The 19,164-nt window shown below is 34.2% G+C and overlaps 2 protein-coding genes and 1 non-coding gene across 5 annotated transcripts; 2 read left to right on the forward strand and 1 right to left on the reverse strand.

Moving 5' to 3' along the window:
- Window positions 1-1,253: 1,253 nt before the first annotated feature.
- LOC130976078 (uncharacterized) lies at window positions 1,254-10,943 on the reverse strand. Of its 2 annotated transcripts, XM_057900829.1 has the most exons (24): window positions 10,729-10,943; window positions 10,493-10,629; window positions 9,626-9,710; window positions 9,448-9,501; window positions 8,904-8,995; window positions 8,722-8,825; window positions 8,115-8,190; window positions 6,762-7,215; window positions 5,632-5,970; window positions 5,354-5,560; window positions 5,134-5,232; window positions 4,972-5,044; window positions 4,720-4,847; window positions 4,317-4,608; window positions 3,987-4,228; window positions 3,784-3,908; window positions 3,565-3,682; window positions 3,335-3,390; window positions 3,127-3,220; window positions 2,868-3,045; window positions 2,418-2,489; window positions 2,229-2,335; window positions 2,068-2,130; window positions 1,254-1,546 (listed from the first exon to the last, which is right to left on the reverse strand). In XM_057900829.1, exons 1-24 carry the CDS (start codon window positions 10,774-10,776, stop codon window positions 1,439-1,441), a joined length of 3,351 nt encoding a protein of 1,116 aa, XP_057756812.1. In that variant the 5' UTR covers window positions 10,777-10,943; the 3' UTR covers window positions 1,254-1,438. The 2 variants fall into 2 exon arrangements, 1 of the variants encoding a protein (XP_057756812.1); XR_009084558.1 differs by lacking the exons at window positions 1,254-1,546; window positions 2,068-2,130 and having other exon boundaries at window positions 2,868-3,049; window positions 3,130-3,220.
- A 100-nt stretch (window positions 10,944-11,043) lies between these two features.
- Window positions 11,044-11,116, forward strand: TRNAA-AGC (transfer RNA alanine (anticodon AGC)). The gene has a single exon. It is a non-coding gene; the product is annotated as a tRNA-Ala (tRNA).
- Window positions 11,117-11,260: 144 nt separating this feature from the next.
- Window positions 11,261-16,121, forward strand: LOC130976824 (elongator complex protein 2). Of its 2 annotated transcripts, XM_057901753.1 has the most exons (11): window positions 11,261-11,407; window positions 11,943-12,091; window positions 12,228-12,315; window positions 12,534-12,619; window positions 12,752-12,905; window positions 12,994-13,154; window positions 13,276-13,947; window positions 14,232-14,553; window positions 14,685-14,902; window positions 15,095-15,272; window positions 15,467-16,121. In XM_057901753.1, the coding sequence occupies exons 2-11, from the start codon at window positions 11,945-11,947 to the stop codon at window positions 15,955-15,957; spliced, it is 2,517 nt and encodes an 838-aa protein (XP_057757736.1). In that variant the 5' UTR covers window positions 11,261-11,407; window positions 11,943-11,944; the 3' UTR covers window positions 15,958-16,121. The 2 variants fall into 2 exon arrangements, with proteins under 2 accessions (XP_057757736.1, XP_057757735.1); XM_057901752.1 differs by lacking the exon at window positions 11,261-11,407 and having other exon boundaries at window positions 11,720-12,091.
- The last annotated feature ends 3,043 nt before the right edge of the window (window positions 16,122-19,164 follow it).

Consider the following 19,164-nt stretch of genomic DNA (forward strand, 5'->3'; position numbering starts at 1 on the left):
ATCCAAAACAAACATGCAACAACCCAGTAAAACCATCACTGAAATGGAAGACCCCTACCTAGCAAATCATCACAAATGCCAGTAAGAACAAACCATTTCAACCCACTCATATCATACAACAACATTCATGAAAACTGTTACTCACCCCAAACCCTACCCACAATAAGATGAACCCATGAGTCACGCCACTAGCAGGACATCATGCAACATAATAACTCAATAAACAAGAGAAACGATTGATCCTTACCTATAAAAGTCGAGATGGCTTCCTCCACTATCAATGTCGCTCCAGGAGACGATCACCTCTGTATCCAATACCGATAACTCTTCCAGGCTATTGGTCTTCCTACGCTGATGAAGGTTGATGGCCTGCTTCAAGTGTTGGGTCGAAGGCTTAGGGCATACCTTGAGGGAGACAATAAGTTTTGGAGCGAAACAGAGTGAGATGCTTGTTTGCAGAGGGGGTCATGGGTTGCAACGTTTTGAATCTCTCCAGGGCACCAAACGACGTCGTCTCAGCTCTTGAAGGCCATTGTTTCAAAACGGCGTTGTTTTGTTACTGTGCCACACGGGCACTTAACGGCACACGTCACCCAACATTAGCCAACTCAGCAGACGAATTGACAGAAGGACTAACGTGATTATATTCATCATCTTTCGATGATGATTTTGATTAACTTTATCATTCAGGGACTCGTATGGAGAATGAGGTATCTTTCGAAAACGATTTTTTGAATATTAACTCATAATGAGAAACGTTATACTGCTAATACTCTTTCTTAATATTATTAATATTAACTAATATTTTTGGTTAATATCTTATTTTTATAAATTAATATTAAAAATTTAGTATTTAAAGTTGACCAGGTATTAGCCAAAAACTATGAAACTCTACTTTGTCTAGTTGTTGTGTGTACTACTACTTATATTAGATACATTTTCGTCCGAAACATATTTTTCGTGTTTATCCCTTAATAAAAAATAAAAAATAAAATTTTAAATACATTATACATATTTAAATATTATCATATATCAATATATATAACTTTATTTTTATCATATTCTTAAAAAGATTTTAAAAATTATATATTATTATTTATTAAAATAAAAATTTATTTTAAATACTTTATATCATTTAAAAGGACATTAAAAAAATAAAAAAATAAATTTATATTTTAATTTCAATAAAATGTCATTACAATTTAAGGAAATTGCTTTCAAGAATATAACGAAGAGCAGAAGAGATAACCGTGTAATGTCGTGCAAAATCTTTATGCTAATCATATGCAAAGAATAAAACAAAAAACAAAGCAATGGCCACACATATATAATATAATATACAAGACAAGATAATAAATACAGAATTGATTGAGCAAACCAATTTCCCCTCCCCTCCACCTCCCAAGGCCCCCACACCTTTTTTCTTTTTTCTTTCTCTCTATATTTGCCACCATTTCCTCCTTTCCATGGTCTTCACAAGCTCATTTGCTAATGATGCAAAATCTTCAGCTCCACTTTGCAGTTCTGCAGTGCGTTGGCTTATTCTCTGAATCAAATTGAGCAGACAAATTTCAGTTGAACTGAAAACTTATCAAAATATGTGAAAACTATATATATATATATATATATATGTAATTTTTTCAGTTAAAAAAAAGGATATTTTCTGACAAAATGAGTTGAAACAAATGCATCCTAATGATACTTTCAGCTAAGATGTTTTTAAATTGCCAAAAAGCCAGAAACAGTTGCGATTCCCGCCCCGGGGGGGGGGGGGGGACAGTTGCAATTCCCGCCCCCGGGGGGGGGGGGGGGGGGGGAGGGGAGGAAGAACAGATAAATCAAAATAACATGCATATGTCAATAATCATAAATCATTTTATCCATCCCTCATAATTTCATTAGTGACAAGACAAAGCAGAAACAAGGAAATATCAAAGATTTACTTCATCATATAACAAGAATATAGCCTTATCTCACTAGGTGGTGTTAGTACTGCATCATATAAGTACAAAATGTTATTATAGAAGCTGTGTAAGTTGGCAATGTGAGATCACATAAAATTTCTACCTCCAATTTTTCCTGCCTCTCCACAAGCTTGTTTCTTGCTTGGGCAGCAGCTGAAGAAGCATCCTGAAATCACACATTAAATGACACATTTTAATAATTGAAATCAACAGAACACGATGAAAGAGAAAGGAATCTCAAAGAAAAGAAAGATAGAACATTACCCCAGTTTTTCTATAAGTAGCCATAATTTCTTCAGGAGTTCTAAGTCTTGGTTTTACATCATCACTAGTTGCACCTTCAAATAGTTTCTCCCTTTCTCGCAAGTTATCTGCACAAAAATATATAAAATTGTTACCGATCTGGCGACCTTTCTAGTTCAAATATGAGACGAATATTCGAATGTGGTTTACCTTTCTGTTTGTTCTTAACATTAGGTGAATACGTAGACACCTCAGTTATGGGCTCATCTATTTCAATGTCATCTGTACCACAATGAAGCAAGTTTTGATGTTGTGTTTTCAAGACTACAAGTGTCATATAGGTTTGTCATACAAGAACTAAGAAATCACTAAATTGGCTTGAATGTTGCAATAAATTTGGTTATGTTGACTAAATCATCCTTTGTCTCTTTTCATTGATTTGTGATTACTATATTAATTGGGGTAATAAATATCAGGGTTAAACTAAAGAGAACATGTTTCATAGATATTCACAAATGACAAATAATCTTAGACAAAATATATATATTGATAAAAACTAAAAGACACTTATTCATGGACAAGATGGACAAGAGGGCGAGTCATATTACCAACAAACAAAATAATGAAAGGTAAAAATGGATAGACGGTTTGGCAAGAAACCTATATTGAGTTCCAATTCATCTGAAACTGTTTGATGAAAATCTGACCGGGGGGACTTATAGAATTTGTCTTCCAAATGCATGAAATTGGAGGGTTGAATTTTAATCATATTGGTTGGAGAGGCTTTCCCTCCTTTAAATCCTTTGACAATACCACCTAAAATTCCTGGTGCAGAGATCTGTGCCAAAATGATTAAGCTGGTTAGATATACAAATAGTGGTGGATTTAGGATACTAAATAAAATCAGAGAAACTAAAACCTGTTTTTTCTTCTGGCTCGAAGAAAATCTAAAGGCAGCATCAGCAGCAGCTGCAAGAACTTTATCATGAAGACAAGGTAAACGCTCCAGATTCCTAAAATAGTATAGAAAATTCTTCATTCAACTTTTTCTTCCTTATTTCCACATGTAAACAAGGAATCCACAATTCCACATTATTAATAAATTCATTACAAAATAGCAAAAATACCTGAATTTGTCTTCACCGGCTAGTAATGAGATAAATGTCAATTCAGAACCATTAGCCTGTAAGTTATCAACAAGAGATGAACGATTTGAAGACTCAGTTGCTAAATTGTAAGCTGACTGAGTATTTGGCTAGAATATCAGGTATGTTTTACATAATCCCATATAAAATGGAAGAAGCAAAAAGAAGAAATAGAGTCCCAGGAAATGTTAAAGTTCTAAAGAATATTATACCAGTGCAATATTTCCATTATCATCAGAACACAAGGTTTTGTCCATATTCACTTTATAATTCCACCTTAAGATTGATAATAAAGAGCTTTCTGTAACCAATTCCAAATCTGGTAAAGACCTGTCAGACAAATGCTAAAAATTATCAATACACATTATTAGCAAAATCAATAATTACTTATTGCAAGGTAAAGCCCTAGAACAAAGCACTAGCGCTTCCACCTGATCTCAAATATTCCAGTCTGAAGCAACGATAGTAGCCCACAATATTTGTCATCTTTCTTTAAAATTGTAGTCCAATAGTAGGACTTGGTATCTTTCACTTTTCGAATTGGTTTCTTATTTCCCTGTAACAATATTCATCAAATTTATTTAAAAACAATGCCAATGCAAGTACTAATTGTCATGATAATCAGTTAGAGGACCTGTATCAATGATTTTGCAGAGAATAACCGCAATGAATTCTCACAGCAAAGCAGAACAAGTGGATCAAAAAGTAAATCCCCAGCAGCTGTTACTTCTGAAGAGGAACTTTCAGCCTCTGATGAATTTATGCCAGTTGGGTTACTTTCTCGAACAGGTTCATCAGGGCTAGCACTAGCAGTATCCTTCAAGGGCTCCTCCTCATGTCTGTCATTTGTTGCTTCAGTAGTCGCGATGCTATCCTCTGTAATACAAAATTCTCTTAGAATTTCGAATCAAATCTAAGTGCAGTAAAACTTGCAATATATTGAATTGATGAAAATTGAACTTGCCTATAACATGTATTGAAATTGCAGTTGATTCTTTCACGTGTAATGGTTGGCTGGAAATCATTTTACCAGTATCCCCTTCCACTATATTAATCTTTCCATCCCGAGAAGAGATGAATATTATTTCTTCAAGAGAGTTGCCTGTGCTTGATGTTTCTGATTGCTTTGGACTATTCAAAGCACTATGGAATCGTGCTTGTTCTTTCCAAATCATTGAAGTGATTGGAGAGCTTGAGATTGGTACACTGTCGATCATGAACAAAACTAACATTGAAGTCATATCACAGACTGCAACCTGAAAAGAAATAATTATTAAGCGAGATGCATCAATAATTATTAACCTGAAAAGAAATATATATAAAGCAACAAGAAACAAAGTGAATTGACTAATGAGAGTGATACTCACACGGCCACTTGAATATCCAATAGCAAGTTTTGTTCCAGAATTTGAAAATGATAATGCTTGTACTGGAGAACCAAGAAGGGAAATAACAGCACTACAATGGGTTCCCTTTCCTTGGGGAGATTCATGGACTGCGATACAAGTTTAACAACATAAGTAACTAATTACGTTTTCTGAACAAGTATTTACAAATTCCATATGTGAAAAAATGGGGAAGGTAGGGTTCCATGATGATGAGAGAAATCTAGAGATCACCTTCACTTTTTGTTTCTGTGACAAAATGACAATTTCTCCCATCAGAATGGCCTTGGAGGTCATAAATGCAAACCTATCAAATTCATCACACAGCAAAGGATTAAGTATAGGACAACAGTGTATTGCCTTTGATAGCTTAACTGATTAAGAAAGATTTCTGACAAGACCGCTCTCATTGCCAACAGCCAAAAGTAGGGAGACCGAGCAGAAGTCCAATTTTGTCACCGGAGCACTTGAACCAGCCACTTTTATATCTTTCACCTACCAAACACACAAAGAAAATGTCAAAACAAATAGATATAGAAAATTCACTTACACCCAACATAAGGATATGGTTTCTATTTCTATATATTTGGAGAGAAAATACTTGTGGAATTCTTACCTCTCCCTCTATGTAGCAAATATAAGATAAGACTGGATGTGTAGCATCACAGACTAGGACAGATCCATCCGAATAACCAGCAAAATAAACTCTCTCAATCCCAGAACCTTTAGGTGTGGACAAATGGCTGGGAACACCACCAGTCAACGGCCAATGTGAAGGAGTTGCTAAACTAGGTGTTGAGCCTGTTCTTAGAACTGAGGCTACCTAAGACAAAGGAAACAAGTCATTAGGGAAGCACAAAACAAACACATCACCTGCAAGTCATTAGAGATTACCTCAGTTAGAATCTTAGATGAAGTTGACTCACTGGGCAACCTGACAAGTTGTGTAACAGTCAAAGAAGGATCAGCAATAGGTATTAGCACTGGAAACTCCAAAGCATCTATAGATGGGGTCCTGTGCTGCTGAGATGTTAATGCAGACAGGTTATCATTATCATAAAAATGTAGCTGTCCAGGGTTTGTCAACACAAAAAGATCGGCTTTGGTGTTCAGCTCCATTGCCCCGGCTCTTGGCAGTAAAATCAAGTCTGCAAAAGAGCCACTAAGGGTAAGGTCTGCACGACTAATGCATTTTACTGTCTCCATCCCAGATGACCATTCAAGAGTTAAAACCTGCAACAATACTTTAAAGTTTAGGGGAACACAACAAATATGGTTTAAAAAAAAAACTAGTGAAAAGTGGAATATCATCAATTCAATGTTTACGACAAATGAAAAAAATTTTCCCACAACAAAGTCAACAGCATCATACATTTATAATTGGTTGTTAGAAATTCTGCTGATAAAGGGTAAGAAATTAATGAAAATATATAGGAGGCACACCCATAATTTAGTTAATGCGAGGGTAATCAACCAGATTGACTATATCATATGGAATATTCTCCATTTTAAATATTTCCTGCATAATCTTATTAGGTATATAAGAATGATTAGATTATAATATAATTTTTAGACAAAAAGATGTTACCATTAAATATTTCTAGTTGCTATAGTTTCTAGACATTCTTACATTTTTAACTGATGTTGTACGGCTGTCTTAGCTTGTCTTCTTTTAAAAGGATCAGATGCAAAGTGACAGAGGACACACTTCATTTCTGTATGTCACAAACTCTCTCTGCTAAAGTTTGTGCTATAGCTTATAAGGCAAAGACAAAATCATAGATTTTAACATTACATTTACAGTATGTTCCTTTACGCAAGAATGGCTATATCTCACATGCCACATCATGCAAGAGCCAGTTAGGCTTGACACATGTTCAAATTTACTTATATAATGAAGGATAGCAAGCATAATATTCTATTCTATTTGAAGGCACGTGAATGGCCAAATTCTAACAAAAAGAAAAAGATACAAATTTTAAATTTGAAAACCAAATAGTAATAGCCATGAACAAATTACTCACAGTCAAAACTTCTTCAGATCCAATTTCATCACCACCGTAGACAAACAACTGTCCATCACAATCACTACGGGATTTTTGGTTGCTGGACCATTGCAAGACAATGACCGGGAGTCTTCTTTCTGCACTTGACAATTGTAGCTTAACAACATTTTTAGATGAAGTTTGTTGACCTTTAGAAGGTGCTGTGGATGATAAATTCCAGAAAAGGATATCTCCATCTAAGTATCCCACAGCAAGAATGGACCCACTCAAAGACGCCCAGCACAGAGCACTTATCTCTTTGTCACCAAGATTTTGTTCAATACTATCGGATGGAACATTGGTGTCTGGTTCAATGGATGAGTCACTACCTTGATCCTTCAATTGGAGATCCTTTCCTCCACCAACGAACACGATTTTAGATTCAGCTATATCCCAAAGAATTAGCAGTCCATCCTGAAATGCAATCAACAGTCTGCAAAAATATAGAAAAATACCGGAATTCATTAAGTTGAACACATTCAGTATCAAAACACATTTTCCCTTCACTTTCTAATGTCATAGACAAGACCATCCATGAGGTGGTCAAACGAGATCTACATGTAAACGGTCTCTCTGTAGACATGATACATGATAGAGCACAATGGCGTCGTTTGATTCATGTAGCCAACCCCACTTAGTGGGACAAGGCTTTGTTGTTGTTGTTGTTGTTGTTGTTGTTGTTTCTAATATCATAGACAAAAGGAGGCATGACACATCAAATACTGATGGAGACTGTTGATATTATATTCAGATAATTCAGTCAATTAGTTGTTAGGTGTCAATTAGGTCAGATTAGGTCAGTCAATTAGCTGTTAGGTGTCAATTAGGTTAGATTAGAATTAATTATGAACTATGTTTTATCTTTAGTAGGTATTGTAATGATTAATTAGTGTATATAAATATATGAGCTGAGGAGTTCAGAAACCTCAAGCTTTTCACATTAAATCACTGTCTAAACAGAGACATTATACACTGGCTTGAAATGATTTTGCCATGGTTTCAACCAGAGTTCAAAGATATGGCTATTATTAATATGATAGAAACTACATGCTGCTTTTGTTTCTAGGAAGAAGAATATGAGTTATACGAAAACACTTATGCTCACTATAGATTGTAGTAATTTTGAAAGTTGAATACAGAGAGAGATAAACATAACAAAGTTAAACCAGAAAGTGCCAAGCAATAATAGGAAATTTTACAGAAATATATATATTTTTCCTCTGGCATTGCTTGGATAAATCTCAAATTTTGAAAAGAGACAGATAATTAACGTTAAATACCTATATGAGCTTTTATGATAAAAAAAAAGAATATAAACTACGTATCTCTTGCCTGTTCCCAAAAGACGAAGGTTGTGAAAGAATTCCTACAATTGGTTGGTCACTGTAATCTGAAAACCCGGCAGCTTCTATCAAAAGAAAGCAAAAATGGAAATGAGCAAATCTTAAAGCAAAGAAAAACAAATAGCTCAAACATAAAATCATCTGAAGACATTTCAGACATTGCAGTTACATAGTATTTACTTCATTAAAAGAGATTCAAGGAAACTCAAAGAGTATGTGTGTTTTTTTTTTTTTTTTTTGGGGGGGGGGGGGGGGGGTGTTGAAGGGACTAATATATAATATCTGATCATTTGACAGTAGGGCAGAGCCTCTCATGTTTTAAGGGAGGCAATGGCTCCCTCTAAACTTCTATTTTTTCTTATAAACTGTGTGTAAATTTTGGTTTAGCCCCCTTAAAACTTTTATTTTTATTTTGATCTTTTTATATTCGAAAATTAAACTTTGGCCCCTCTCCAAATTTTATGCTAGCTCCCCCCGTGACAGAGTAATCTTTGATAGTTTGATAAAATGCATATACACACATCTTTAGAAAATGCAGACCGTATATAGCATTTATCAGTCATGAAACTAACGTCACAAATGAAGTAATGAACTACCTCTTAGAAATTTTGCAGACAAATCATATGATGACTTAAGTAGTTGTCCTTCCTCAGCTTCAAACTTTACCACAGAAAATGATCCATGCTCATCTCCGACATAACTGAATATCATAATAAAGTAACAAGTTATTCATCATAATCAATTGCAGTTAACCACTACATACACAGAACCAACATACATGAAGTGGGAGCCACTAATTACAGAGAAAGCAGTAATGTTGGATTCCCATTCTAAAGAACAAACAAGGCTTCTGCTCTCGAGACTCCAAATCTGCAAAAACATAAATTAAAAAAGTAAAAAAAGTAGAAATAAAAATAACAATAAAAAATAAAAGTAACACAGCCAGCATTCTTCTGGCTACACTATAATTGGCATGGAAATCTAGGTCAATCACCTTACTAACATTACATCAACCATAACCTTATATTCTGAATTGTTCATTTCATAAATAATCATGCTTATCATTGTTCTTTCAGCAAATTCACAATGAGCAAAGAGAAAATGAAGCCAAAATATCCATGATAGAATGCAAATACATAAAATATAGACAAAAGTAAAGAGACTGAAGAACTAAAGTATATAGGCTATTTGAAGGGAACTTGGGAAAACAAGAGAAGCACCCAATGATATCAAAGTTTTTTAATCTTTCATTGCTCAGCAATGCCTTTAATTAGAAATCCGTACTACATCACAGAAAATGAATTCTATGAGAAGAAAGTTACCTGGATATCATTGTCATTTAATACACCAACTAAGTACCCCTGGTTCTGAAGGAACTGCAAATGCCAAAAGAATCCATGCATCAATATGCCTCTAATTTTAGGAAGAATCATCATAAGCTTAGAAAGGTAAGGTTTATACAATTTTGTATCATATTTGTGAAATGCAGATGAAACATACCTCCAAGTGCTTATAAGGCAATTGCTTAGGAGAAATCAAAATTCCCTCAATATTATCACCGCCAATCACCTTTAATCTTCCATCCCTGCCATTAATGTAAGCAATATAAGCACCCAACATTCAGTTAATAAGAACATTCATTTAGCAGGCTAATCAATAATAGGATATTAGAATATGACTTTCATCCATGTACATGGAAAACATTCAGCTAGATTTTTTGGTATGATACATTCAGCTAGATTTATCGCTAACAACATGCACACTTCTTGCAATTATCAAGTGCATAAAAAGAAATTTACAGAAAATAAAAGCAACTTATTTTCATATATGAATTATTTTTTCAAAATTTCAGAAACTCTTTTTTTTCTCATTGACATCTTTTTAAGATATGGGAGCAGTGCAAACTAAAGTAACATAGCATCCATAGTATAGAATCTATATATGTACAAGAATAAAAAGCAATATGCAACTATACTTATCACAGATAATTAGAATGTTTCAATTACCAAGTCTAAGAGTAATTTTTTTCCCCTAAATTGTTGAATCCATTTTGTTTCTCAATGACATCTTTCTATGCAGGAACATTGCAATATCTAAACATCTACGGTATAAATATCAAACCATCAACAACAAAAAAAGAGTCAATATCAAATGAATTACTTATCAACACCGAGTTCCAAAGATTAAACTTCTCTAAATTTCCTAGTTCATTTTCCTAAGCAATATACTACTAAACAATATAGCTTACAAATTGACCAAAATTATTGTAGCTAATAGCTTTTATATTATAAGTTTATAAACCATCCATCAAAATAATAATAATAACAGTAATAATAAATAGATTGAGAGAAAATTAAATGAACTAACAGTGTTCCAATAGCCAAGAGTCTCTGAATGGAATCAAAGGCGAGAACTGAAGCCGTTGATGGAATGCCATAGTGGATCACAATTCTTGGATCCAACTCGCTTGACTTCAAGCCTCTATGGTGTTGGAACTTACTATGCTGAAATAAATTCAAAAAAATTAAATTAGAAGAATTTCAAACCTATAAAAAAGAACCCCAGGAAGAAATGAAGTTGAAAGAAAAAGGAAGTTTTGTTACGTTGGAATGGTGGAGCACAGCTTTGTGCAACAACTTCTTGGCGAACATGGTGGGTTGGTGGTGTCGTCGTCGTAGTCGTTAGGTTTGTGTTTGAGAATTTGGTTTGGGTTTTTCCTTTTGGATGATCAAACCAATGCTAATAGTAATATTTTTCCCATTTTTGCATTCAAAAATCAAAATTCTTTGCTTTTTCTTTCAGCTCTCTCATCAGTCAGTCACCCAGACCCAGCCAGTCAATGAAACAGAAATAGAATTAGAATATGCGTTTTATCAATTAAAATATGTATAATTTATAAATTCAAAGAGTAACAACATGGGGATGTAGCTCAGATGGTAGAGCGCTCGCTTAGCATGCGAGAGGTACGGGGATCGATACCCCGCATCTCCAATTCAAATTTAAATTTTATTTTAACCCGGTTCGAACCGGAATCCGGCCAGTTTTCACCTTGTGGTAAACGACGTCGTTTCGTTCATGGGAAAAAAAAAAAAAAATAGAGAACCCTATGTCGGTTCCCCAAAGCTCAGCAGTACTCAGTTACTCACTTACTCAACATCTCCTTCCTCTCGAGCTCCTCCCTCACATAACGAAATGTATATTTTCAAATTCAAACCTTTGTTTTTAACTCATTTGTAGGGTTTAAAACCTATTTCTCTCCTCTCCTTAGCCCTCACATTCAAGGTATGAATAATTATTTGCTCCTTGAACTATTAATTCTTCTTGTTGTTGCCATGCTATTTGTTTTGTTGCTGTTGTTTCTGCATAAATTTATGATGCTGATGCTGCTAATTGCTTAAATTTTCCTGTTGTTGCTGCTTCTAAATTTATGTTCTTGTAGCTAATTTTGATATATGCTTTTGTAATATTTTTATCACTAATTTTTACTTGGTTGATAACTTCCAAGTTAGACTTGATTTAACAGTTATGTTAGTTGCAGCAGAAGATACTTTCATTCAGCCATTCATCATGTCTTTTCATATTTCTCTGTTGCAGTTCTTTTTTTTTTTTGGTCTAGCAGTTACTTCCAATTACAATGACTCAATGAGACCTTACTATTGAACATAGAGCCCATTAGAGATTTTGTATAAGCCCAGTTGTAGCCCAAATATGTTTCTTCTTTTGAGTCGTCACTGCGATTGCGAAGCACCCTCCTCTCTCCCCTGAGAAACAAAAACCAAACCTGAAAGCTTTTGCCATCGTCTTTCCGTGTGTGAAGGCATGACAATGCAGAGTAGCGGCACAGTTGGAGTGAAGAGAGTGTTCATAGGAGCAGGATGCAACAGAATAGTCAACAACGTTTCATGGGGTGCTTCTGGTTTTGTCTCTTTCGGAGCTCACAACGCCGTTGCTATATTCTGCCCCAAGGTCCCTTCTCTACTCTTCTTTTTCTTTTTCTCTTTTTTTTTTTTTTTAAATTACTTATTACTTATTTAATCCATTTTTCATTCAGTTACCTTTTGTCTTAAAGTTCGTATTTTCATTTTACTTATCTGTTGTTCAGAGTGCAAATATTTTGACTACTCTTCCGGGTCACAAGGCAGTTGTGAATTGCACACACTGGTTACCAAGCAGCAAGTTCCTATTTAAAGGTAACCCTTTTTCTTTTCAATCTTCCTTCTACTTGAAGTCTACAAGTTAATGTTTTTTTTTTTTTACCACAACAAAACTGTAACTGTATTATAGATTATTTAGCATGACAATAGATGTGGTGATATGATTTAGGAGACTTGTTTCAATGTTGAATGTGTGATTAACCAGTAATAATAATAATAATATGCTTCTCGCATAATCTGTTTTTAATGTGCAGCAAAACAGTTGGAGCAGCATTATTTGCTATCTGGAGATGCAGATGGTGCTATTATTTTGTGGGAACTGTCCCTTATTGATGGAAAGGTGCGGTTTGTTCCATTCCCCCCAAAAACCCCAATCTTCAATTGTGTGCAACTAACTTCTGAGATGCAATTGTTAGTTTGAAGCTTTATTTGACTGTGTTTTGCATTTTTTTTCTCTTTGATCTGTCCTTAGTGGAGGGAAGTGTTGCAAGTACCAAAATTACACAAAAAAGGTGTTACATGCATTAGTGGAATTATGCTTTCCCAAACTGAGGCATTGTTTGCATCTACTTCCTCAGATGGCACTATTTGTCTATGGGAATTGGTATTTCCACCGACACGCAATGGTAAACCCTTATTCCATATGACATTCACCTTTATTGTTGCCATGCTTGTACTTCTCTACATTTATTGAGATTTCCTTGATCATTGTAGGTGACTGTAAATTGTCATTGCTGGATTCTTTCTCCATTGGTTCCAAATCTATGGTAACCTTGTCGATGACGGAATTGCCTGGAACTGGTGGGCAGATAGTCCTTGCTACGGGAGGGTTGGATAACAAGATCCATCTTTATTGTGGAGGAAGGACAGGAAAGGTATTTTGATTCCCATAATTATATTAATGTGAACCTTTATTTTTATTTTATTTTATTTTATTTATCCACTGTTGTATGTGCTCAAGTTATTTATTTACTTTTGTTTTACGTATGAACTTAGCTTGTACATGCATGTGAGCTGAAAGGACATACAGATTGGATTCGGAGCTTGGACTTCTCACTGCCTGTAAGCATCAATGGGGACGCAAACAATATTTTTCTGGTGAGTTCGTCTCAAGATAAATGCATCCGAATTTGGAAGATGGCGCTACGGAGCTCTATTACCACTGGAAAAGGCATATACAAGAAGGAAGAAATAAGCCTTTTATCCTATATAGAAGGTCCTGTACTTGTAGCTGGTTCATCCTCTTTTCAGATATCATTGGAATCTCTTTTGATCGGACATGAGGATTGGGTATATTCAGTCCAGTGGCAGCCCCCTTTGGTTGATTCTGTGGAAAGGGATGCCTATTACCAACCACAAAGCATCTTATCGGCTTCTATGGACAAAACTATGATGATCTGGCAACCTGAAAAGAATTCTGGTGTCTGGATGAATGTCGTCACTGTTGGGGAACTAAGCCATTGTGCTCTGGGGTTCTATGGTGGTCACTGGAGCCCAAGCGGATATTCAATCTTAGCACATGGTTATGGTGGTTCATTCCATCTTTGGAAAAATGTTGTCAATGATAATTGGCTGCCACAAAAGGTTCCCTCTGGTCATTTCGCATCAGTGACGGATGTTGCATGGGCCAAATCTGGTGATTACATTATGGCTGTTAGTCATGACCAGGTATTTAAAAAATATATTCATCCACAAAAGCTTTACTATTAATCAATTGTGTTTGTCAACTTTTCTCCTATAATTTTCAATTTAAAAGTGGCGTGCACGCCAAATCTACGAGTGATGTTTAACTAGTTTGATAATCTTGGCAATCTGTACTTGCTAATGTATTTTCTTTTTTCAGATCATTCTAGTCTTTGCTGCTGCCTGCCAGTTGTCAAATAATAACTCTGAACATTTGCCTGCTTAATTCTGGCTCTGAAAAAATTTGTTACTATGTATTAAAATTGCAGACAGCTAGAATTTATGCTCCGTGGAAAGTTGAGGCATCTCTAAAGAAAGGGGAGTTCTGGCATGAAATAGCAAGGCCTCAGGTACATGGGCATGATATAAATTGTATGGCAGTTGTTCATGGTAAGGGAAATCATCGTTTTGTAAGTGGAGCTGATGAGAAAGTTGCACGAGTGTTTGAAGCTCCATTATCATTTTTGAAGACATTAAACAATGCTTCTCTGCAGAAGAATTGTTCTTCTGATGATGTCCTCACAGATGTTCAGATTTTGGGTGCAAATATGTCTGCTCTTGGACTATCACAGAAACCTATATATGTTCATGGTCAGCTATTTTGTTGAAATTTGAAATTTGAAATTTATGATGTTAGACTTTTCATATGGTGAAACAATTACAAGTCTGTTCTGGTTCATTGGTCCTTAAAAAAATTGACTTGGTTCTAATTTTTAATGCAGCTGTACATGAGGCCCCTGAGAGAGGTGTGGCTGATGGTCTTGATACCCTAGAAACCATTCCGGATGCAGTTCCAACCGTGTTCTCTGAACCTCCAATTGAGGATCAACTGGCTTGGAACACACTGTGGCCTGAAACACACAAACTCTATGGTCATGGAAATGAACTATTTTCTTTATGCTGTGACCATAGAGGTGAGCTTGTTGCATCATCATGCAAGGTATGTGGTGTCGCACTATCTATACGCAGTGATCCTGTATAATTAGACAAAGAGTGTTACATGTAAATCTTTTCTGGCTGGAATTTTTATTAATTAAGGGATTAGATTCTGCTTATCAGCGTTATTCTTTCATCCACTATATTATTTCTATGTTATTTGGTAGTTATTGCCTGCTTGTTTTATGCGTTGCAGGCGCAATCTCCAACTGTGGCAGAAGTATGGCTTTGGCAGGTGGGTTCATGGAAATCAGTTGGCCGCCTGCAATCTCACAGCTTAACAGTAACACAGATGGAATTCTCACATGATGACAACTTTCTTTTGACTGTCTCAAGGGATCGCCAGTTCTCCGTTTTTACAATTACAAGAACAGGTAACAAAACAGATCATGGACTTTATAGGATGAAGGCATGTGGATTTGCATCATTTTTGCATTATTGTTCAGCAATGTAAATCAAGACAACGATACTGTAGAAGTTAAATACTATAATATTATTTAGTGAACACCTATATTACAGCAAGAAATGTAGGTCTGCGTAATCCTAACAACTCAAATGTGGTTTGTAGGCACTGATGAAATCAGCTATAGTCTTCTTGCAAGGCAGGAAGGACATAAACGAATTATCTGGTCATGTTCTTGGAATCCACATAGTCATGAATTTGCAACAGGCTCACGGGATAAGATGGTGAAAATCTGGGCCATAGAGAAGGAATCGTCAGTCAGACCGCTTTTGACTTTACCTCAATTTTCAAGTAGTGTGACTGCACTATCTTGGATTGGCCTCCAAGATCGGAGAAACAATGGACTTCTAGCCATTGGAATGGAAAATGGTCAAATAGAAATGTGGAGACTATCTTACAACAGAGCAGATGATGGGAGCATTTTGGCACCAGGTTTGGCTGCCACACTTGCAGTACGTGTTCATCCATTTATATGCCATGCCTCTACTGTAAACCGTCTCGCATGGAGGAAGAACGACGAAGATCATATGAGTATGCAATTGGCTTCATGTGGAGCTGATAATTGTATAAGAGTGTTTGACGTAACTGTTGAGTAATTAGGCTTCTTAACCTTACTTTTTTATTTTTAATACATATGTAGAATATTTTTTAATTGTTCCTGATATAGCTATGTCTTAGAAAATGTCCCTGCTTGCATTGTTTATGCTGAAAAATGCCTGTTATTGATTTTGCTGAATAATTAGTAGTGTTGTACCCACCATTTTCAGCTGTCTGTTTTTACCCCCTCCCTCCTCCCTTTTCTCGCCGAAAGATGTTTATATTCATTTTGTTGTTTGGAAAAGTTTAGGAACCAACTTCTCTCGTAGCTACCAAATTGTCAACTATGACTCTCCCTTCCTCTTGTTAGATTAAAAGAAATTAAAAATATTATGTTTAAATCTTTTGCTAGCTAGTAATATAATATTGTAAGCATTATTAATTCATTACAAAATGTTGAAAAATGAGTCTTTAAGAAATTTAATCAGTATGTTTCTTTATCTCTGAAGAGGTGTAAATTTGACTTTTTGAGTCGTTATTAACGCAAATATTATGCAAAAGCTAATAACAATAAACTGACATTTCTGTAATTTTCCAATACACTTCTACAGCATAACAATAGGATTATAATAATGGATGAGATAATTTAAGTGTGATAATTGATATTCATGGAAATGTAATGTTAAAAGAAGTGTAGTACATTATGTTAAAAGATTATGGCTATAATTTGAATTTTATTGGAGGCGTAGGTATAGAGCGAGTGATAGTAAGTAGGGGTGTTCGCAATACAGTTAAGTTCGATTTTTTTATCGAGACCATTTGAACCAAATTAAATTAATTAAAATTGATTTGGTTTGTTTGATTCTTTTAATCAATTCAAATAAAAATCTATCATATTATTTCATAAAATTATAACATTGAAATCAACAAATATAAATATACAATAATTAATAAAGTCTTAATCAAATAAAATTTAATAATAAAAAAATAAAATATGATAATTAAAGAAGATTAAAAGTTCAATAGTTAATATAACAAAAAATAAATATAAATTTCTAGTAAAAGATAATTACGTTTTGGTATCTCTCCAATAAAATAGTTAAACTTTTTTAAACAAACCAACCTGAAATTAGAATGGCAATAATAATAATAATAATAATAATAATAATAATAATAATAATAATAATAATAATAATATCAGTAGAAAAATATTCTAGTTTAGTTATACATTCTAATAATAAAGAAAACAATTCATAGTTTCATACCATAATAAGATGTACTCAATAAGACTCAATATCATAATCTTTTTCATTAGGATTAGGAGTGGGTGCAACTTCTATTAAATATATAAAACAAAAAATAATCATAACAAATAATATATATAAATAAAAACTAGATTAAAATTATTCAAATATAATAAAGAAAATTATCAATGAAAACTTGACCATACCTAATTCCAACTTATCCAAATCCTCAATGAGCTCCTCAAAAACAAGTTTTGCATAATTTTGTAGCCAATTTTGTGTACAAATTAATACTTCAGCTGTCATTGGAGTTAGAAAACTCCGATAATTATTCAACACCCTTCCTCTAGTACTAAATGCCGATTCTGAAGCTATGTAGAAACTGGCATGGCTAAGACATCTCTTGCAATCTGTCCAAAAATTGAATATTTAGTGGAATTCACTTTGTACCAGTTTAAAATGTCAAATTATACGCCACTCTTCTCTAAAGCCTCCATAAGATATAAATCCACCTTATTCTTGTTAACACTCTCATTGAATTGCATTTTCTTCTCAAATTTCATAGCAAAAGAAGTTTCATTTGCTCAAGCTCTTGTGTGCCAACTTCAGGAGGATCTTGATGAGTAGATCTTTGATAGTTATCAATCCCATCAAACAGCCTATAGCTATCAAACACCTTGAAATACGTTTCCTTCACCTTTAAAGTCAAGAAATCAGCATCTTCTTTTTCATACAACTTTTCAAAACTCCACTTAATCAACTAAAAACTTATACTTAAGATCAAGAACCATTGCAATGAAAATCATCATATTTGTATTTTTTATATTTTTCCAATACTTATCATATTTGGACTTCATTTTTTCAGCCATGCCTGAAAGCACCAAATCTAAATTTTTCATCCAATGCTTAAGTATAGACAATATTTTACAAAAGTAATTAAAATATTGAGAAAATGTCATAAATATTGAACCAAAAACTTTGTTGGTTACATCATAAAATATTTTTAAAAACTTGACAAAATGTCTTGCAGTCTCCCAATCCTCAAACTTAAGGATCACACCAGTCATCATAGCATATTCTGAATCTTTTTTCCCTAATTGTTTAAATACTTTTTGAAACTTAAATGCACTTTCAAGTATTAAAAAGGTAAAATTTTACCTGGTAAAAAATCTAAATACATAGTGCCTTTTCTTGAATTCTAACTTCTTTAATCATAACCTTAAATCTCACAGTATGACTTAGTGATGCACACACATGTCTAACTTCATTCCTAATCTTTAAAATTGAATTATACATTTTTCTCAACCCATCGGTCACAACAAAATTTAAAATATGAGCACGACATCTAACATGCAAAAACTCTCCCTTTAATAGATGTGAGTTCCAATTCTCCATTCTACTTTTCAAGTAAGAAAGTGCAACATCATTTAAACTAGCATTATCAATAGTTATAGAAAACTCTGTGATATTCCCATCCCAACAAACATCTCCCAATTTTTTTACCAATTGTTTCTCCCTTGTGATTCTTGATAGCATAAAAATTAAAGATTCTTTTTTGTAGTTTTCAATTAGCATAAATGTAATGAGCACTAAGGTAAAGATAGTTCAAATTTTACACAGATGACCAGCAATCAGTAGTTAAACAAATATTTTAATCTGGTTGATTAAAAATAGACTTCAACTTATCCCTAGCAACTGTGATCCTTCCAGGAATTGAAAATTTGGGTCGCAACAATTCATATAATAATAAAACCCTCCCCTCAACATGCAAAAAAGACAATTCATCCATAATAATCATTCTAGTAAGGGTTTGTCTACAAAGATCAACATCAAAAGATACAGCAAAAAGTGAACTATCTATCTCTTTCCCATCATCTTTTATCACATCTTGAAAACAAAGAATCTTTTGAGTATGATCTAATGTCTCCTTCCGAATTTTTTTGCGAAAACAATGGAAAATTAGTCTCCGAAAATTTTTTTAATCAAATTCGTCTTTTAAAGATTTTAAATTAGTCGTATTAG

This window comes from Arachis stenosperma, chromosome 4 (genome assembly GCF_014773155.1).
Source record: "Arachis stenosperma cultivar V10309 chromosome 4, arast.V10309.gnm1.PFL2, whole genome shotgun sequence".
In the NCBI taxonomy this organism is placed as follows: Eukaryota; Viridiplantae; Streptophyta; class Magnoliopsida; order Fabales; family Fabaceae; genus Arachis; species Arachis stenosperma.